Here is a 19,790-nt window from a genome sequence, read left to right as displayed (position 1 = left end):
TTTTGACATGCATTGTCAACTGTGGGACCTTATATGGACATGTGTGCCTTTCCAAATGTCCTGTCAATTGAATTTACCACAGGTGGATCCAATCAAGTTGTAGAAACATCTCAAGGATGATCAATGGAAACAGGATGCACCTGAGCTCAATTTCAAGTCTCATAGCAAAAGGTCTGAATACTTCCGTAAATAAGGTATCTTTTTTAAATTTTATTTTTTTAATACATTTGCAAACATTTCTACAACCTGCTTTTGCTTTGTCATCATGGGGTAATGTGTGACATTTTTCATAAATCCATTTTAGAATAAGGCTGTAACGTAACAACATTTGGAAAAAGTTTAAGGGTCTGAATATTTTCCAAATGCACTGTAGCTCTGTGTTTGTGGTTGTCATCTGTCATGTCTGTAAATTATGATGATTTAATGTTGTCTAAACTCAGTACTCTTCAATGCCAGACAAGTTCCTGTAGAAGTCCAAATAAATTAACTGAATTGATCACTATCTTTCACCTTTCTCACATCAACAGTTTTCTCACAATGTTCTGCTAAAATTGGTTAAGTCTAATATTCAAAGCCAACAAGAGTCAATCATATTATTCATCCAGACATAACATTGTTTGAGGCTTTGGAATTACAACACAAGTCAAAGCTGGTTAATTTAAATTTATGCATATATTTTACACGTGAGGACAGTGAAAGCATTTTTTCAAATTCATACATATGTAAAAAAGGTGATATACTGTCCAAATTATATTGTCTATAATACTGTAGACAAAGAGGTTCGAACATTAGCTCAGAGGAAATTAAAAAGAATATAGATACAAAAAAATATGTATATCTGTATAAATATATATTCAAGAGTAACAAAATTGTACTATACATTAAGGAGGATCAAAGACATGAGAAACTCCCGAGAGTAAAAATACAAAAAGGAACATAGATTTGAAAAAATCCCATCATGAGTCATTACATAAGATCTCAAATCAGTCACAGATTGTCAGTCATCACTTTCAAAACTCAGATACAAGGAAACCACACATCATCCACAGCACACCTAATACAAAAACACTCATACACACGAGAAAACTGACTCGGTGAGCAGTTTCTTTTTAAAGCTATTTTTCACTGAGTAGTCCATCCTGGTGGATTGGCAATCCCACTCGCGCTGACAACGATGATCAAATTAAGTGAATTTGATGCCCAATCCTGAAGACATGAGCCATATTATAAAAAAACATGTCCATTTCAATTCATTTTGTCATGCAAGTGAGCAAAAACATTTATGGCACGTTTAAACAATTGTCATTGTTTAAAATATTTCCCTCATATTATGTCACAAATCCGATCTTTGAGATACATATTGGTGCACTTAGAATGTTTGGGAATTGACTTACGGCAGAACTTGCAACATCTTGACCCTTCCGTCAGTATGCAATCACATATGGAATACTGTTATTCAGTTGGACATACAAGACTGCGTCAATGGTTGATTGTCAATAAGCATATGGAGATATTGGAGAAAATAAAGCATTCCCTGCTTTGAGCAGTGCTCCACTGCATAACAACAATTCTGTAACACAAGCATAATATTAATGGTCAAATTAACCTGTGGCCATTAGGATGCATTAAAATGTACCAATAATAGTCTGTCATTTACCATACTTGGGCTTGTAATACAAAGGAGGCTATTTATTCATATATTTGACACTTTATAACCAATCCTGCCCAGCTTTCCTTTTGTCTCTGAAACACATCTTTCTTTATCACCGTCTGTCTCTCTCCCTCTTCCATCCCTACTCTCCTACACACAGGGCCAGCCCAGTTGCAGAGAGCAGGAACGCTGCTGTCGTTATTCTGCACAAACACTGATCATCAACATCATCTTGTGGTGGATAGACATGCACCAACATTCATTGAAAAAAGCACTTTCAAACTCAAACACACTGGCAATCAAACCCACACGTTTCTTTTTTACACAAAAAGGAAAGAAGTACGTATACATGAAATAATGATAAAAATGCAAATAATAATATTAATCACAATAATAAGCAGCATTGGGTCATGTAACTATACGGAAAATATATCAACCAATATAATATATATTTGTACATAGCGTGTTTCAGTATTAAAAAATCAAAAGGATAATTGTAAGTGTTTACAAAAGGATGTATTGTATTTTCTGTATTGCACATAGTCATACTATCACATGTTTCTGCCATGTCTCCATACGGACCGAGGAGACTGTGTGGACACTTGGATGTGTTAACTCTATAATACTGCGCGTGTGGAAGTGGTGCACTAGCAGGTTGGACTTTGAAATGTCAATGTGGCTAAAAAGCACGGCATCAGTAATGTCACAGTACATGACAGTCTTAGAGCAGGTGTACTGTATGTGTTGTGTTGAGACATGGATAGGCGTGACTGCTTACCAAACATGTATGTAATCACCAGATCCATATCCACAACAATGCAATGATTCACACTTGTAGTTCACCTTCCTCAGAACTAGCTCAATAAAACATAGTCATCATAATAATACAGAGAAAGGAATTGATTGACTCAAATAACAATGTCATCCCATGTATCTGGCAGCTGGCACTTCAACCAAAGGAATTTGTGGTTGTTCCTACGAGTATTTCCCCATCACATCCATTCCCCTGGGTCTGACACTAAAAACAGAATCATTTAGGGGTGGTAAGGGAACAACATAGTGGCTCTCTAACCACAAGATGGCGGCATCCCACATCACCTATTTGGAGAAAAAAAAATGTGTGTGAAGTTGAAGGTAGGAGACACACAGCTAGTTAACCTTGGGGGAATCTCTAGACTGCCATGTCAGAACGTCTACCTTTGGAAAACATCCAAACAACATTGATAGACATGTGTAAGATAACCCTGTGGTTTTAGAGGACTTCAGGTGGTTAGCTGCAGAGGACAACCTCATTGCCCCCTCCTAGATTGTGTAGTTCAACCATCCTGCAAAGTGTGCATGTGTATTTTGGTAGCTTATTTTGTCACAGCTGTATGAGAAGTGTTGCGTTTTGATTCTCCCCGCTAGTTAATTCAGTCCAGTCCAACCTAACGTCCAGCTCAGTCTCCAAAGCACACACTGGTTCTAGTCCCTAAGTCTCAGAAAGGAAGAGACAAGCAACCCGTGAAACAGCAAGTGTTTGTGTTAACTTCATGGGGTAAGGTCAACCTGGAAGAAGTGATCTCTGTAAGACCCAGGGCAGAAGGAATGGGATAGAGCACTATGACCACTAGAAACACGCATGGTCACGGTCCCAGCGTCAAACTCTTATCTGAACACTTTTGTAAACCTCCACAGTGCAGTGGGAGCCTTTTAGAAGAACTACCTGTTCTGATGAGTCTTTTTTCATAACAGTCCTCTGGCATCATTATCCCATGCCTAGCCCTTGTACAGTTAGTTGTTTCTTGGTCCCAGATCAGGGGTTCTTACTGTAGTCTCTGCTCACGCTGTAGATTCCACACAGTAGTGCTTGAATTGTTGAACAGATGTCAGGCCGTCCTGTTCTCAATATCTCACTCGCTCTCAGTCTCCCAAAACCACATATACAGAGGCACGCACACACACATGAACATACATTCACAGTGGTAGATGGGAGGTTGGCAGACAGGGTCCCAGGTGCTGAGTGTTGACTTGCTGGAGAGAGAGAGCGAAAGAGAGAGGGGGGCATGGTTTAGAAAGCCAACAGTCTGGGCTCTTCTACACATACACAGGCTCACAGCCCTCCCCCTGCTCTTCCTCCTCCTCATCCTCTTCCTCCTCAGGGCCCATGCTGCTGGCTCCGCTGTGGCTGGGAGGCCCCTGGCTGTGGCTGGTCTCTGGGGGCTTGGGATAGCGGAAGGGGCAGCCGTTGTCATCAAAGAACCTGCGGAAGGTGAACTCGTAGAAGGCGTGCTCCGGGTGTGTCCCGTGTGGGGTGCAGAGGGTCTCCCAGGCCCGGGTGCTGTCTCCGCTATCACTCCACGCCCCGGGACCCCCTTCCTCCTCCACTGGGTCGAAGTTGGAAGTGTCCATGGGGTGGGCAATCTTGGGCCGGTAGGGGGCGGGCTGGGTGCGCAGGTTGCTGGAGAAGTCCATCTGGTCGAAGAAGGGATGAGTTTTGATCTCGCCGGCGCCGTTGCTCCCAAGACGTTCCTCTGGGGAGCAGCAGAGACGGCCGATGATGTCGACAGCCTCGGGGCTGAGCTTGATCTGCGGGGGCACCTGCAGCGTGCTCTCCCAGTTTATCACCTGAAGAGGAAAGGAAAGGGGGAGACCGTGAGGATACAGTATGTTTCAGACCTGCAATTGAGGAGTGATATGGTATTTCCACATTCAGTAGTTTTACTGAGCCGTGAGTCGACTGACTACTAACCTTAATCTGTGTCTCGGTGGGTGTCGGGGCCAGGAAGGGGGGCTGTCCCACCAGCATCTCAAACAAGATCACTCCCACACTCCACCAGTCACACAGCTGGGTGTACCCTGCAAGGACAACACCACAACTGCTCACTAACAAGATCATAATACACTTCTTTATTTCATATATCAAACATACAACTACTCCACCATGCCCGGTCTTGCCCTCACCTTTGCGCAACAACACCTCAGGGGCGATGTAGTTGGGCGTGCCCACCAGGGAGTGTGCCAGGCAGCGCTGGTGTTGCCGTGTCGCCCGCTGCTCTAGGGTCTGCAGCCGGTCGCCACAACGACAGTTGGACACGTCGTCCCAGAAGTCACTGGGCTCCATGCTGTCCTGTCTGATGTGGCTCCCTGGAGAGAGGAGAGGATATTACATATAGATCATATCAAGGGGAAGCCGTCTATACAAAAGCATCTACGCAGTGAAAGAACGTGTCCTTTGTCTTTCCCCTGCTCACCTTTCTGATAGTACTTGGAGTTGTGCGTCCAGCGGAAGCCAGTGCAGAGGCCAAAGTCGGTCAACTTGATGTGTCCGTCCAGGTCGATGAGGATGTTGTCCGGCTTGATGTCGCGGTGGATGAAGCCCATCTTGTGGACACTCTCGATGGCCAGGGTCAGCTCAGCCACGTAGAAGCATGCCAGCGGCTCAGGGAAGATGCCCATGCGGATCAGCAGGCTCATCATGTCTCCTCCGGGGATGTAGTCCATGACGAAGTAGAGGCTGTCTCGGTCCTGGAACGAGTAGTACAGACGCACCACCCACTCGTTGTCTGCCTCCGCCAGGATGTCACGCTCAGCCTTAGGGTTAGAAAGAATAAGAAAAAACTTTATTGTCCATTCCACACCAAACGCTGAAATGTGCTTTTGGCATCACAATAACATGGAAATATCACCAGGTGCAACGCGTCATCATGATAATTTGCCTTCAGCTTTACCTTGACGTGGGCCACCTGGTTGCGGTTGAGCACGTCCTTCTTGCGCAGCGTCTTCATGGCGTACAGGGCTCCCGTGTCGACCTTGCGGGTCAGGCACACCTCACCGAAGGCCCCGATCCCCAACGTCTTGATCTTGATAAACATGGCCTTGTCCATCTTGGCACGGCGCAGCCGGTTGTAGTTGGACTCCTTCTGGTTAAGCATCTTCCTCATCTGCTCCTGCTCCGCCTCTGATAGGCCAGCCTGGAGGAAGGGGGAGGGGAAGAATAAAAAAGGTTGAGTTGCCTTGGTAAAATACTGTATACATACCTTACTACGATTATATTATATTTTATATTGCTAATGTCTCAATCAACTGTGAATGTAGGGGGAAAAAATATCTAATGTATTACTTGACTAGTAAAAGCCATTTTTTTGTTTGTATGATTTCATAACATTCTATCAAAAGGACTGAACCCTGAGTAATTGTTTTTCTAAATGTTTTGGACAAGCTGTTACATATAAAGCCATGAACTCATCGACTCCCATTCTAGGCATGTAGGGTTTTCGAGGTGTAGGGTCTTGAGGACAACACAGGTCCTCAAAACCTTTAACGTCTCTCTCTGTCTTACCTTGGACATCTCCTGCTCTAGCTGCAGCCTGCGGTTCAGTTTCTGCTGGTGGGTCTTCATCACATTCTCCACATGCTGCTCCATGTAGAACTTGAAGGCGAAGGGCGAGTAGCTTTTAATGCGCGACTCCCTCTTCTCCTGATCACGTCCATTCTTCCTCACCGGCACTGGCGATGTCTGGATCTGCTTCTTGTTTTTCACTGCCTTCTCTCCTTTCCCAGCCTTGGTCTTCTCTTTCACCTGGCTCTCCTCTGCCTTTCCTCCTCCACTACCACCATGTGGCCTAGAAGGATTGTTGAGGTCTGGGGCTCCACACATAGATCCTCCTGGTCCCTCCAGGGGCCCTGCCTCTGAAGCAGCCCCAGACATGTGCAGGGTTTTGGGGTAGGGAGGTGGTGGACAGCGGGTCTCCTGGGCATGCTCCAGAGAGTAGGCCTCTTCAGGCATGTAGGCGAGGGGCTCAGATGCTTCCTGAGCAGCCAACCAGCCAGGGTGACATGGCCCCACAGCAGTCTTCGGCTCGGGCCTCATTACTCGGATGCTCTTCACTGGCTGCTGGATGGGGGGCGAAGTCACCGCTGTGATGGTGTTGGGTTGTCCCAGGGACGGGTCCTGCTTGCCGGGAGCTGGGGTGACCAGGGTGGGTCGGACGTTGTTTGGGGGCACTGACCGGTTGTTGAAGGAGTTGGTCCTACTGGGGACCCGCACCTCTCCCCGGAAGGGCCCCTGAGGCTGGGGCTGCCTGGCTGAAGGGGCCCCCTCAGGCCCCTGGGGACCGGCCCAGTGGTGCTGGTGCTGCTCGTACAGGTCCAGGTTAAGGCTGGCTCTAGAGGGTGTGAGCAGGTCAGAGAAATCTGGCCCCAGGGCAGCGGCGGCTCCACCGGGTGAGCGGGACATCATGTGGACCTGGTGTGAGGTTGGGCTGGACTGCTGGGGGTGGGGCGGTATGTACATGTTAGGAGGGTACCCTCCCCCATTCTGACCCATGACCCCTTTCCCCTGCATGTTGACGTAGTTGTCGGGTGCCAGCGGCGGCATCTTGTTCTGGAAGGAGGCACTCCTCTGCACGCCGTAGCTTGAGGGCTCCAACATGTGAGGCCGGACGTGGCCATAGTCGTAGTGGGGTCCTGGGACAGGGCCTCCTGGTGCCTGGGGCTGGAGCTGCAGGGGCTGGCTGGGGACGCTGTAGCCCATCATGGCCTGCTCCATACTGCCTGGATAGGCATTCTGCGTGGTGCCTGGGGTATACATGGGGTTCCCTGGATTGGCTGGAGGGTAGGCTGCCATGGCTGGAGTGTAGGCTCCCATGCTGAGAGGGCGTCCCATGGGGTTACCTATGGCAGGGCCCTGTACCGCGACCGAGGGGGGCATCATGTAGTTCATGACAGGAGGGGTGCCCATGTAGGCGCCCTCTGGCCCATAACCAGCACCCTCATACATTGGCGCCCCCATCTGGTGGTAGGGAGGCATGGCGCCCTCACTTGTTCCCTCCAATGGTGGTCTGTGGTCCATTGAGTTTGGAATGCCCCCTTTGCCTGTGGGCAGAAATCATAGTGGGGAGTGAGTTCATATCCTTACTGCATTTCAAACTTTATGTGCATATATTTAGAATGTACCGTGCATTCGGATACTATTCAGACCCCTTCACTTTTCCCACATTTTGCTACATTACAGCCTTATTCTAAAATGGATTAAATAAAACATTTTCCTCATGAATCTACACACAATAACCCATAATGACAAAGTGAAATCAGGTTTTTAGACATTTTTGCAAATGTATTACAAATAAAAACTGGAAATATCTTATTTAGATAAGTATTGCTATGAGATTCGAAAATGAGCTCAGGTGCATCCTGTTTCCATTTATCATCCTTGAGATGTTTCTGCAGTCCACTTGTGGTAAATACAATTGACTGGACATGATTTGGAAAGGCACACACCTGTCTATATAAGGTCCCACAGTTGACAATGCATGTCAGAGCAAATACCAAGCCATGAGGTCGAAGGAATTGTCTGTAGAGCTCCGAGACAAGATTGTGTCGAGGCACAGATTTTTATTTTTACCTTTATTTAAGATATGGGGTAGGGTACCAAAAATGTCTGCAGCATTGAAGGTCCCCAAGAACACAGTGGCCTCCATCATTCTTAAATGGAAGAAGTTTGGAACCACCAAGACTCTTCCAAGTGCTGGGCGCCCCGCCAAACTGAGCAATCGGGTAGAAGGGCCTTGGTCAGAGAGATGACCAAGAACCCCATGGTCACTCCGACAGACATCCAGAGTTCCTCTGTGGAAATGAGAGAATCTTCCAGAAGGACCAACATCACTGCAGCACTCCACCAATCAGGCCTTTATGGTAGTGGCCAAACAAAAGCCACTCCTCAGTAAAAGGCACATGACAGCCTGCTTGGAGTTTGAAAAAGGCACCTAAAGGACTCTCAGACCATGAGAAACAAGATTCTCTGCTCTGATTAAACCAAGATTGAACTCTTTGGCCTGAATGCCAAGCGTCACATCTGGAGGAAGCCTGGCACCATCTCTACGGTGAAGCATGGTGGTGGCAGCATCATGCTGTGGGGATGTTTTTAAGCTGCAGGGACTGGGAGACTCGTCAAGATCGAGGGAAAGATGAACAGAGCAAAGTACAGAGTGATCCTTGATGAAAACCTGCTCCAGAGCGCTCAGGTCCTCCTACTGGGATGAAGGTTCACCTTCCAACAGGACAACGACCCTAAGCACACAGCCAAGACAACACAGCAGTGGCTTCGGGACAAGTCTCTGAATGTCCTTGAGCAGCCCTGCCAGAGCCCGGACTTGAACCCGATCGAACATCTCTGGAGACAGATCTTGAGAATATCTGCAGAGATGAATGGGTTAAACTCCCCAAATACAGGTGTGCCAAGCTTGCAGAGTCATACCCAAGAAGGCTCATGGCTGTAATCGCTGCCAAAGGTGTTTCAACAAAGTACTGAGTAAAGGGTCTGAGAACTTATGTAAATGTCATATTTCCGTTTTTTACTTTTAATACATTTGCAAACATTTCTATCAACCTGTTGTAGCTTTGTCACCAATTTAATCCTTTTTAGAATAAGACTGTACATTTATGAAATGTGGAACGAGTAAAGGGGTCTGAATACTGCATGCACTGTATGTGCATGAGTTGTATTACCTGGTGAGGTCTGTTTGATGACCTGGACGATGAGTTCATTGCGGGGGTCCAGGTATCCCATCTTACTGATGTACTCCAGAGCAGCCTCAATGTTTCTGCTGCCCGTCTGCTTCAGAGCCCGCACCGCCATTTCCTGGTGGCAAAACAACGGTGTTGAAAAGACACTGATAAATCATTGAGAGACTGTGACTGATGACACTCATCCATCTCATTTTGTGGAACAGATTGCATTATTTTAGTGCCAGATAGTGTATAGCCTCTTCTGTTGTCATTGTCTATTCTATTGTCAACCATGCACACAGAAGGACATGATGATTTAAACAGCCCCTCAGCAGGCCTTGCACCTGCATCCTCTTCTCCTGGGGTCATGCACCAGCCACTTCCTGAGCCACACACACAACAACATAAAACAGAGAACCTTCCCTTTTACATTCTTTCAACAGCACGCTATTTTTATGACAAGGACCTCTACGGTGACAGTCCTGTACCATACTGTAGTACATATTTTAGGATTTATATAAAGATCATGCAGGTTTTCCTACTATTTTCATACTGGCTGATAGGCAGCGTACAAACAACAACAGCCATTAAACATCAGTGAGTGAGACGTGAAAATAAACATGACACAAGCTGTGACCGTTCTTTAACTAGGCGACCTACACCTACATGAGGAAATACCCCTTAATGTCATATGACCTCACTCTAAAGACATTCAACCCATACCTCAGTGTGGCCCTCAGTCAACACAGGCATTCAGCCCCACACTGCCTCCGCTGGTAAGTTAGAGAACTTCAACCAACTCCTACTGCTCACCTGAAAGAACCACTGGAGGTTGTTGTTTAAAACATAGAATCAAGACTAATCTTGATGATGTTGAATATGAATATTACATTTGACAGAAAATAAACTAGGGCTAGGGTTGTGGTGGTCATTCATTTTTGTCAGCCGGTTATTGTCATGCATAAGACTGCCAGTCTCAAGGTAATTGACCGTTAATTAACATAAACACGTTTAGCATCTCCAGACCTCCACGCATACAAGCTGCTGATGTGCGCCTTTGGAACGTCTGCATGAAAGAAAAGTTATAAATCAATTGCATATATACCATCACCAATGAATGTATTTTCAGCAGGTCTAAAGAAACATTATTATTTGAAGTAAATGTATTTCAGAAGACCAAAATGTGAGTTGGCCTACTGTATGTTATCTGGCTATGTGCCATGCCATAGGCTGTAGGCTTGTTAATTTAGCAGACAAGATATGCTTATGAGTCATGTTCCATTATTTGATATTATTTTATAGTAATAAGAATATAATTGAACAGCTGAATAAAATAGAAAGTATATTTTTCGAATTCCTGGAGTGAGAGTGCACATATGAAGTGGCTATGTTGAGCGTAAAGGTAATCATTTCAAACAGGTCCTATTCACTAGATTTAGACTTATTTGTCAACTGTAGTTGAGAATGATACAAACCTTAAAATGTCTTAGAAATCAAAAGATATATGGGCTGCATGATGAAACTATAGGATATTGAGGACTTTAGAAAATCGCTAATTTTAACCCATCAGACTATTCTAAATTTAATCTTGTCTTGTCAAAATTAGTTTTGATTTACAATGTTAAATTAAGGCCACTTTCCGCTGGTTTGTTTAGGCTACTCCGGTTACCGGTTACTTCACCACGCGCAACTGGTGATATTCTGCCCAAACTGTATGCCATGGGCTCTGTTCCCACCCTGTTTCTACAGCTACTCAGTGCTTCAGTTGGGAAACCAAGTGAAATCTGTTTGGGAACATGGATAGTAACATGTTTTCACATCTAAACATTTCATGAAACTGTTGCCACCCCCTCTCTCTGTGCGCTGGAGAAAGGAATGAAGAAGAGAGGGGAGGAGATGGAAATGCACAGTAGTGAGATATTCTCTAGCTATAAGGTCATGTGTCAGCCTATTAACTATGAAAATAAATAAAATGCCCTATTACTAGGCTATTCAAAATCAAATTCACTACAAACTGTAGGCTAACTCAATTTAGGATAGACCAATTATATACCAAAGATATCTTAAAATCAGTATTTTTGTGTAATATTCAGAAGGCTATGTATTGTATAACAGCACAACCATTTTAATTATGTATTTTTTTTTGGGGGGGGGGGGGGGTGTCTTCAACTCATTACGGCTTGGGCCTATGAATATGCATAAGTTCTAATATGCATATGGTTGTTTTGAATTAATCATTACCTTAGAAAGTGCTGTCTATTTCTTTGTATTAGACTTTGAAGCAATATCCACAACAACCATGTTTTCCACTCAGTTTCAACCCGTTGTTGAATTTCTTTCTTCAAATTGATCATCACGGTGAGGTGAGTTTTAAAAGCAGATATTGTTTTAATTTTAGATTGCGTTTATGTCAGAGTGGTTAGAGGGTCAATAGAGCCCTGATTACCAGGCCATTTGCGACCTGATGATCGTTAGCGAGTTGGGTACTACTAACGCATATACAGAGTGAATAAGAGGAGGTTACAGATGACTCAACGGTCACTTAGAATTTGACTGCAGTCATGGCAGTCACCGCAACAACCCTAACTAGGGCTAAACACATTTTAAGGACTGAAGTGGACTTTAAACTCGTTTAAAGAGACTAATGCAGCCATTGTGTGTCCACAGGTTCTGACACAGACTGGGTGCTTCCATTTGCAGGGAGGAAACTTTAAGGGTTTAAAAACAGGGCTGCATAGCGACAGAGCACAATCAGCTCTCAGAACCAGGAAACAACGGAGCCACAGATATTCTACACAATGTGTGTGTACATCAGAGTGGGCCTGCCCATATCACTGAACCAAATAACACTCTTTCCCTCCCTTTCCCTCACGCATAACACACACACATACTAGCGTACAGGCACAGGAAAACGAAAATAAACACTCATTTCCACAGGCCAGGAAGTAAAGAATTCCAGCTATTTGGAAATCTGTATTTTTGGGTGTCTTTTCCTCCCATTGCTTTCCCTCCCTCTCACATACTCTCATCTTCTCCCTCTGTTTGTCTACTAGACTCATGTGCCTAAAATATCCTCAGCCACATTTGCACCCTTGTTATAATGGTTACAGCAACAAGCCAGGGAGTTATCCCAAACACACACACACACAAGGCCTCTGTCACATCCTGTTAACCTCATCATTACATAAAGGCAGCGACCACATCATTTCATATGTCAGAGGTTTAATATGCTTAGTGTGCATAAGATTCCTGTCTCCCCTCCACTCCGCCTGGCCCGCCCCTCGTACAGTAATAGTGCAGCCGCCGTACACATGAAGGAAGGTGGAGGAGAGGAAAAGAGCTCCTTCACACTCCACCCCTCCCAGTGGCCCCTCCTCGCTCCCCACCAAAACATTTCCTCTTTTACTGTGATTATGTAACTTGCCACAACGCTGTGTAATTTGTGGCTGGAGGAGGAGAGGCTGCTGATAAGAATAAGGCCAGAGGGCCCTTGGGGATGGAGGGGGGTTGAGACTAGAGAGGCCACTCACTACAGTGGCCATTATGGCTGTGGAATGTGTAGGAAAATACAGGCCCGGGCCCACACTCAATGGTCTGTTCAGTGGCCCCTAGGTTATAGTCGCCTAAAAAGACCAGGACCGTCCATCATACGACACACCTGGTGGCTGGTCCAGAAAACTAAAAGCATTTATGTAAAGGGCGGAGGACTGATGAAGTTGCTAAATGGTCGTAATGTTGTTGTTAATGTCTTTACTGGACCCGTTCCCCGACTGGGTTAACTTGAAGAGGCCGTCCTAGGACAAACACAGTGCCAGGCGACCGCAGCTTCGCTCACTGAGACACCATATCTACAATCCATCACTATGATGGTGAAAGCCAGACGACAGACAGTCAAAGTCAGTAGGCAGGAAAAGAGTTGCATCTATCTGGCTTGTCTTTCTTCCCTCCCTCTCGCCCCACTATCTCTAATTCTACTGTGCCGAGGTCTGAGGAGCGTTTTTTCCCTAGCACAGACTTGAGTTAAGCATTCTTTAAAATGAGAGTGCTGCCATCACAGGGCCTGTCCTCAGGCCTGTCCTGAACACTTCAACCACAGTATTGAGTCTGATTATAGTAACTGGTATCTGGCCAGTCCAAGTGCTTGGAACACACAGAGCCCTTTAAAATGCCCTGATCTTCGGCCAGTTATTGGTGTTTAAAGAGACTGAACTCTGCCGAACAGCCTGACCCTTATTACTTAGAAATACTCCGAGAAATTGCATCCCTGTAATAAGGCTATCCATATCTGAAATATAGTAGGCTTTATTTCTTTAGGCGAAAGGTGAGCAGACAATTTCCTGCAGAAACCTTCGTTCTCCTCTTCTATCTCTCTCTGGAGTGGACAAGACATTCACTTGTTCCAAAAGAAGATGAAGAAACCAACTGATATTTTAACATTTCTGCGTTCCACATTATGTAACCATTGTACTGTACTCTGGATATTATGACATTGAATGGCGCTTTCAACATCCACATTTGTGAGTTATGTTAGGTACTTAGAAGACATGATTATAGAACCAGCATTTAAGCTGAGACATTGATACAGACAAGAGCAGATTCTCCCACTTGAAAGCGCACAGACACTCACTCACTCTCCAGTCCTCACCTGGTCACAGCCAGCATTGACCAACTCCTGCAGCATCTGTCGGTTGACGTCTCCAGCAGGGTGGGCGGAGCCAGAGGGGCCAGACTCATTGGCAAAGGGCATGAGGGACCTGCGGATCTCTCTCAAAGCGTTCTGGTAGTTGTTGAACTTCTGAGGGGGCCGGAGCTGCTGCTGGCGACTCCCGGGGTCTTTGCTCTTGCTTTCGGTCCCGCGGCCCCCCTCACCCCAGGAGCTGCCCCCATGGAGGGCCTGGCTCACCAGCTTGGCTGGCTGCTTCAGCCCCTCCTTGATCTCCTGGAGACGCTGGCGCGTGTTGCCCACATACGGAGCAGCGGGGAACGTCTTGGGCCTCATGACACTCCCCTGTTTTGGTATCTAGCCTAGGGAACTCACACCCAAACAGACACCCACAACTGACACACTGACACAACACTCGTAAGCTTGCTCTGGAACTCTGTGACCTAAATAGATAAGGCCCTCCAGTAGGAGAGATTATGTTTCCTCCTCTCTTTCTCTTGGTCAAGGTTTTTGTTTATCTCTGTGTTGGGCTCCTACTGATAGGATTCCAACTGGCGTTCCATGTTGTGTGTTTTAGGGATCACACTCATTCCTATTCCAAGTCATATGAGGGGTCACAAGGATGCCCTTGGCCCAAACCACTCTGGCTCCCTTCTGTACCTGTGGAGCAAGACCAGAGCAGAAAAAGTTACTAAAATGTCTCTGTATGGGTAAGGTCAAGATGTGTGTTGTGGTCATGGTGGCCTAGGGTTACATTAGTTACACACATCTCATCAACTGTGTGTGAACTTCTCCTGTGTGATCCAATATTAACACCCCTTTGCAGTTGTATCTCCAAGAACATCGTCTACATTCTATTGTGGCAGTGCTACTCTCTGGGGCATAATAGGTGTGAAGGAAGCATATTTATCTGTGCACACGTGGAATAGTCACATAGCAACAACAATGTATTATTGCGGTGTAATTGTGTAACATAGCTTTTGTGGTGTAAAACCCTATTATTGATGTATGATCGTGTATAACATTTTATTAATGTATTGGACCTGTGTAACTTAGGCATGTTCAATTATGACAATTATTAAAATATAGGTGGTTAGCTTAGAGTGTTTGAGGCATTTTCTGACACAAACACAGCACTCACTGTGAGTGTAGTTTTTCTAAACAAACACATATTTAGAATGGTAGTGCCAAGCACCATCGCAATCTCCAGAATATTTAACCTCAGCTCCCATTCTTGCTTTGCGTGCCACATCTGACCCATAGCATTCCATTCCACAAGTGACGACAAGAAAACTCATACCATTGCATCACGGGGCAGATCGGACCAAAATAAACAACAGAAAAATAGATTTCCACTGAAAAACAACAGAGAGGAGAGTAGAGACAGGGTCTCCTACATGTTTTAAACCCACTAGTAGGAACAGTGGGCTGGCCTGCAGTTGACAGAGTGTACTCATGTGTATAGTGTACAGATGAATCAGTGATTGCTTTTCTATGTGTATAATGTCATTTTCTATGCTTGATTGTGTGTTTTTATGACTGAGCCACAACCAACATTTTCCCACAGGATAATAAAGTAATTATCTTATCAACCTGTTTGATCTCGGCAAAATATCTAATTGTGATTTTTTTCTCTCTCTCAAATATTGAGATTTGACATGCAAAATATGTAAAAGAACTGGAATGATTTTTATTAAGATGCAAAGTGGAACACAGCATAGTGCTTGTTTGGAACAATCTGTTGACTGCATTTGACCCAACAGAACATCATGCACACTTATAATGAATCTAACAGCAAGGAGGAAGTGAGCCCGGCCATTTTAGCAAAAAAACGCCCTTTTTTGACCAAAATAACAAGCATTAATTCGTGTCACATCTCAGTTTGAAAACAATGTCCCCCCCCAAAATTCCTTGATTTAAAAAACCTGCATACAAACATGGTCTCTTTCTTGAGTAAGGCAGCTCCAAAATGCAGGTGTTTCAGCCTAGCTCAGTGCTTTCTGTGGTGGAGGGACAGGCAGCGGAAATACAGAGTGTAGGCGTTGGTAATCGACTCCAGTTGCGCCGTGATTGGCTCAGTGTTGTGTCACTCATGGGGACACTATGTCACCACCAAATCTACAGGGACAGTTCAGGCCCCCTTGGGTGCTGCCATAGATTTACATGAGAAGTGCCTGTCCAAGAACACTCAAGGTCATTGGCCACAGATAAAATGGCTTCAAATCACGTTATATCTACCGTAGCTTTGATTGGACTGATCATGTCAACATCATACTTTCACAATCTTAGCTAGGAAGCAGTCATCCTCATGAATTATGACAATCTCCTGGCAAATCCATTTCAATCCTTGTCATATGAAGAGAAATTATAGATTAAACCTATCGGTGCTCATTGGGCCATTGGACAAAACATTGCTCAACAAGTCTGAAATCGCATATTCAACAATGAGTGGTTTGGAAGGAATCGATGGCTAACTGCAAGAGTTGAGAAGCAATCACTATTTTGCTTCCCCTGCCTGCTATTAGGTGGAGAGGGTGTGTGGTCCAAGTCTGGATTTATGGATTTAAAACATCGGTCTGAAAGGATCTCCTTTCCCAGTTTAAAAGGATGAACATTCACAAGCAACACCATGGGCCAAAACAGGTTGAATTACATTGGTGTGTTCAAGACAACTGGGAACTTGGAACTCTGGCCTCTTTCTAGAGCTCCGACCTTAAGATCACTGACATCATGACTCTGAGTTACCAGTTGTCTTGAAAGCACCATAAATCGAGAGATTGCCAGACTTTGATGACAAAGTTTGCCCACAAGAAGGACCGCCACGTTCAAGTGATCACAGCAATGGTGAGTCCAAAAATATGTCTTGTATACTGCTGCATAAATGTAATATGCCAGGAAGATCCACTACCTGACCAAAAGTATGTGGACACCTCGTCAAACATCTCATTCCAAAATCAAGAGCAATGTAGTTGGTCCCTCTTTGCTGCTATAACAGCTTATATTATTCTGTGAAGGCTTTCCACTAGATGATGATGGAACATTGCTGCGGGGACTTGCTTCTATTCAGCCACAAGAGCATTAGTGAGGTCGGGCATGGATGTTGGGCGATTAGGCCTGGCTCGCATTCGGCGATCCAATTCATCCTAAAGGTGTTCGATTGGGTTGAGGTCTGGGCTCTGTGTAGGTCAGTCAAGTTATTCCGCACCGATCTCGACAAACCATTTCTGTATGGACATTGCTTTGTGCATAGGGGCATTGTCATGCTGAAACAGGAAAGGGCCTTCCCTAAACTGTTGCCACAAAGTTAGAGGCACAGAATCCTGTAGTATGTCATTGTATGCTATAGCATTAAGATTTCCCTACACTGAAACTAAGGGGCCTAGCCTGAACCATGAAAAAACAGCCACAGACCATTATTTTTCCTCCACCAAACTTTACAGTTAGCACTATGCAGTCGGGAAGGTAGCGTTCTCCTGGCATCCACCAAACCGGTCCCATTTTGTGAGCTTGTGTGGACTACCATTTCACGGCTGTTGCTCCTAGACAATTCCACTTCACAATAACAGCCCTTACAGTTGACCGGGCCAGCTCTAGACTTGTTGGAAAGGTGACATCCTATGACGGTGGCACATTGAAAGTCACAGAGCTCTTCAATAAGGCCACTCTACTGACAATGCTTGTCTATGGAGATTGCATGGCTGTGTGCTCGATTTTATACACTTGTCAGCAACGGGTGTGGCTGAAATAACCAAATCCAGTCATTTGAAGGGGTATTGTTGCCTCTACCTTCTTAACCTTTGTGCGGTTGTCTGTGCCCAATAATGCCTGTACCATGTTTTATGCTGCTATCATGTTGTACAGCGACAGAATTCAGAATGTTGCTACCATGCTGTGTTGTCAAGTGTTTACGCCTTTCTCTGTTGTTGTCTAGGTCTCTCTTTATGTAGTGTTGTCTCTCTTGTCGTGATGTGTGTTTTGTCCTATTTTTATATGAATTTTTAATCCCAGCCCCCGTCCCCGCAGGAGGCCTTTTGCCTTTTGGTAGGCCGTCATTGTAAATAAGAATTTGTTCTTAACTGACTTGCCTAGTTAAAAAAAATATACAGTGCCTTGCGAAAGTATTCGGCCCCCTTGAACTTTGCGACCTTTTGCCAAAAGGTCGCAAAGTTCAAGGGGGCCAAATACTTTCGCAAGGCACTGTATATTTAAACTTGATTTAAATCCACATACTTTTGTATATATAGTGTATGTCAGTAGCTAATAACGTTGTCTTAAGTGTATGATGTGTAGTAAGCTGCTAGTAGCCAATGTGTCTCACCCTAATTATTTGGTCCTTCTACCCCTCAGTACTAAGCCTACTGTTCTGACTTGGTGGTGCACATGTAGCCTATTGCCTGTTGTAGAGAAATGTCATCATTGAATATTGTAAGAGCTTTCCTTGTCTGCTTATTTGTCCTATGGTTCTGACTTGGTGTACTGGGAGCATATTGTAATAATGGCCCATATTCTGAATTCTGACGCTGTACATTTCAAAAGTGCTGAACAAATAGTTATGACTACTTGCTCATTGTCTTAATCGAAATTATGGCTTGCCTCTTATATGCTCATCCTTCCATTATGCGATAGTTTGTACATTCAATTGTTTTATTGCTTATATAGGTCTCATTAGTATCTTATTCATCATTTTTGGCAATGTCGGAATGATTTCATTGTTTTGCTTACTTTGTGTATTATAATAAGCTGATGTGTTTTTCTTCACGATGACGGGATACTATATAATGTTGTTGGGTCTGTAACCATGTTTGCCAGTGACAGTCTCTTGCCATTCAAATATATATTTTTTTAACAATAAATTCAGTAATAGACCCATGTAATTCCAGCTGATATTGCGAGGGTTGTTTTGTTTGCGCAATGCGTTGTCTGCGCGTCGGTATATTGTCTATAAAAGTGGATCCTCCTGGTTGTATTTCCCTTACTTTTTAGACCACATAGGCATTATAAAATGTTGTGTAGTGGCTTTGCTGGCATACATCTAAAAAAAGAATTGGTCGAGTTTGTCCCACCAAGATTTACATGCTAAAATCGCCACTATGAACCCCGTCCATCACAGTGAAAAGTAAAAAATGGTTGTTTCAATATTCTTACCATATTGATCACTTCGTGGGTTTTCTTGTCGAGGTTGTGATTAGTTTAACATTTCGAGAGTGAAAGAACGTGGGGCCTTCTCAATTTAGCGCTGGAAGCAACGCAACTCCACAGCCTGGAGCAGCCCGACATTCCAATGAAGGGAGAATTTCAGTCCCAGCAGTCTTTCTCTGGCCGAAAGCTGGTCGCGTTGGAAGAAATCCGAGGCTTTATCTTCAATTTAAATAAAATGCAGTACTAATAATAACTTATTTCTGTGTCTTCATCAAAATAGTTAAGCTTTCCCAAAATATGAAGTTGTTAACTTACCATGAGATAGATGTATCATTCAGATTTAATCCGATAAAGAATCCAACCAAATACACTTTTCGGGAAACTTTAAATCCAATCATTTGTTGCACAACACAAACGATAATTTATCGAACTTCCTCTTAACGGTAGGCCCGAGTAAATATCATGAAGAGACTCCATTTTCTCCCAACTCCAGGCAGAATTAGAATTCAGTACAAAATTGGACGACACTTACTGCATTGTTAACATTCCTGGAGTCACGTGAGGGACAAATGCACGTCAGCGCCACACATATTATAGGCGGTGCTTCCTACATGTATTATTATATAGCTAAATGCAACTTGGAAATGTATTCTTGCATTTAGCAAAACCAACTAAATGTGTTCTGTACAAGAATAATATGAACCACACTCAAGATATTAATATTTGGTTTATATTCATAGGCAAATAATGAACACAACAAATAACCCTTGACATCAAAAGGAGGCTGATAATCATTTGCATCATGGAATAGGGCAGGCTATGGGTCTTACATGCTTTTCATACACAAGG

The 19,790-nt window shown here is 44.5% G+C and overlaps 1 protein-coding gene across 3 annotated transcripts; it reads right to left on the bottom strand.

The window, feature by feature from the left end:
* Positions 1-650: 650 nt before the first annotated feature.
* Positions 651-19,640, bottom strand: LOC110501678 (serine/threonine-protein kinase LATS2). Of its 3 annotated transcripts, none has more exons than XM_021579405.3 (10): positions 19,257-19,629; positions 18,948-19,160; positions 13,785-14,462; positions 9,140-9,272; positions 5,973-7,507; positions 5,362-5,604; positions 4,885-5,224; positions 4,595-4,777; positions 4,383-4,489; positions 651-4,258 (listed from the first exon to the last, which is right to left on the bottom strand). In XM_021579405.3, exons 3-10 carry the CDS (start codon positions 14,136-14,138, stop codon positions 3,728-3,730), a joined length of 3,426 nt encoding a protein of 1,141 aa, XP_021435080.2. In that variant the 5' UTR covers positions 14,139-14,462; positions 18,948-19,160; positions 19,257-19,629; the 3' UTR covers positions 651-3,727. The 3 variants fall into 3 exon arrangements, with proteins under 3 accessions (XP_021435080.2, XP_021435081.2, XP_021435079.2); XM_021579406.3 differs by having other exon boundaries at positions 18,948-19,128; positions 19,257-19,501; XM_021579404.3 differs by lacking the exon at positions 18,948-19,160 and having other exon boundaries at positions 19,257-19,640.
* Between the last annotated feature and the right edge of the window lie 150 nt (positions 19,641-19,790).

The sequence above is a fragment of the Oncorhynchus mykiss genome, chromosome 22, assembly GCF_057628025.1.
Source record: "Oncorhynchus mykiss isolate SJ-2025 chromosome 22, ASM5762802v1, whole genome shotgun sequence".
Taxonomy (NCBI): domain Eukaryota; kingdom Metazoa; phylum Chordata; class Actinopteri; order Salmoniformes; family Salmonidae; genus Oncorhynchus; species Oncorhynchus mykiss.
This window is presented reverse-complemented; position numbering and strand designations above follow the sequence as displayed.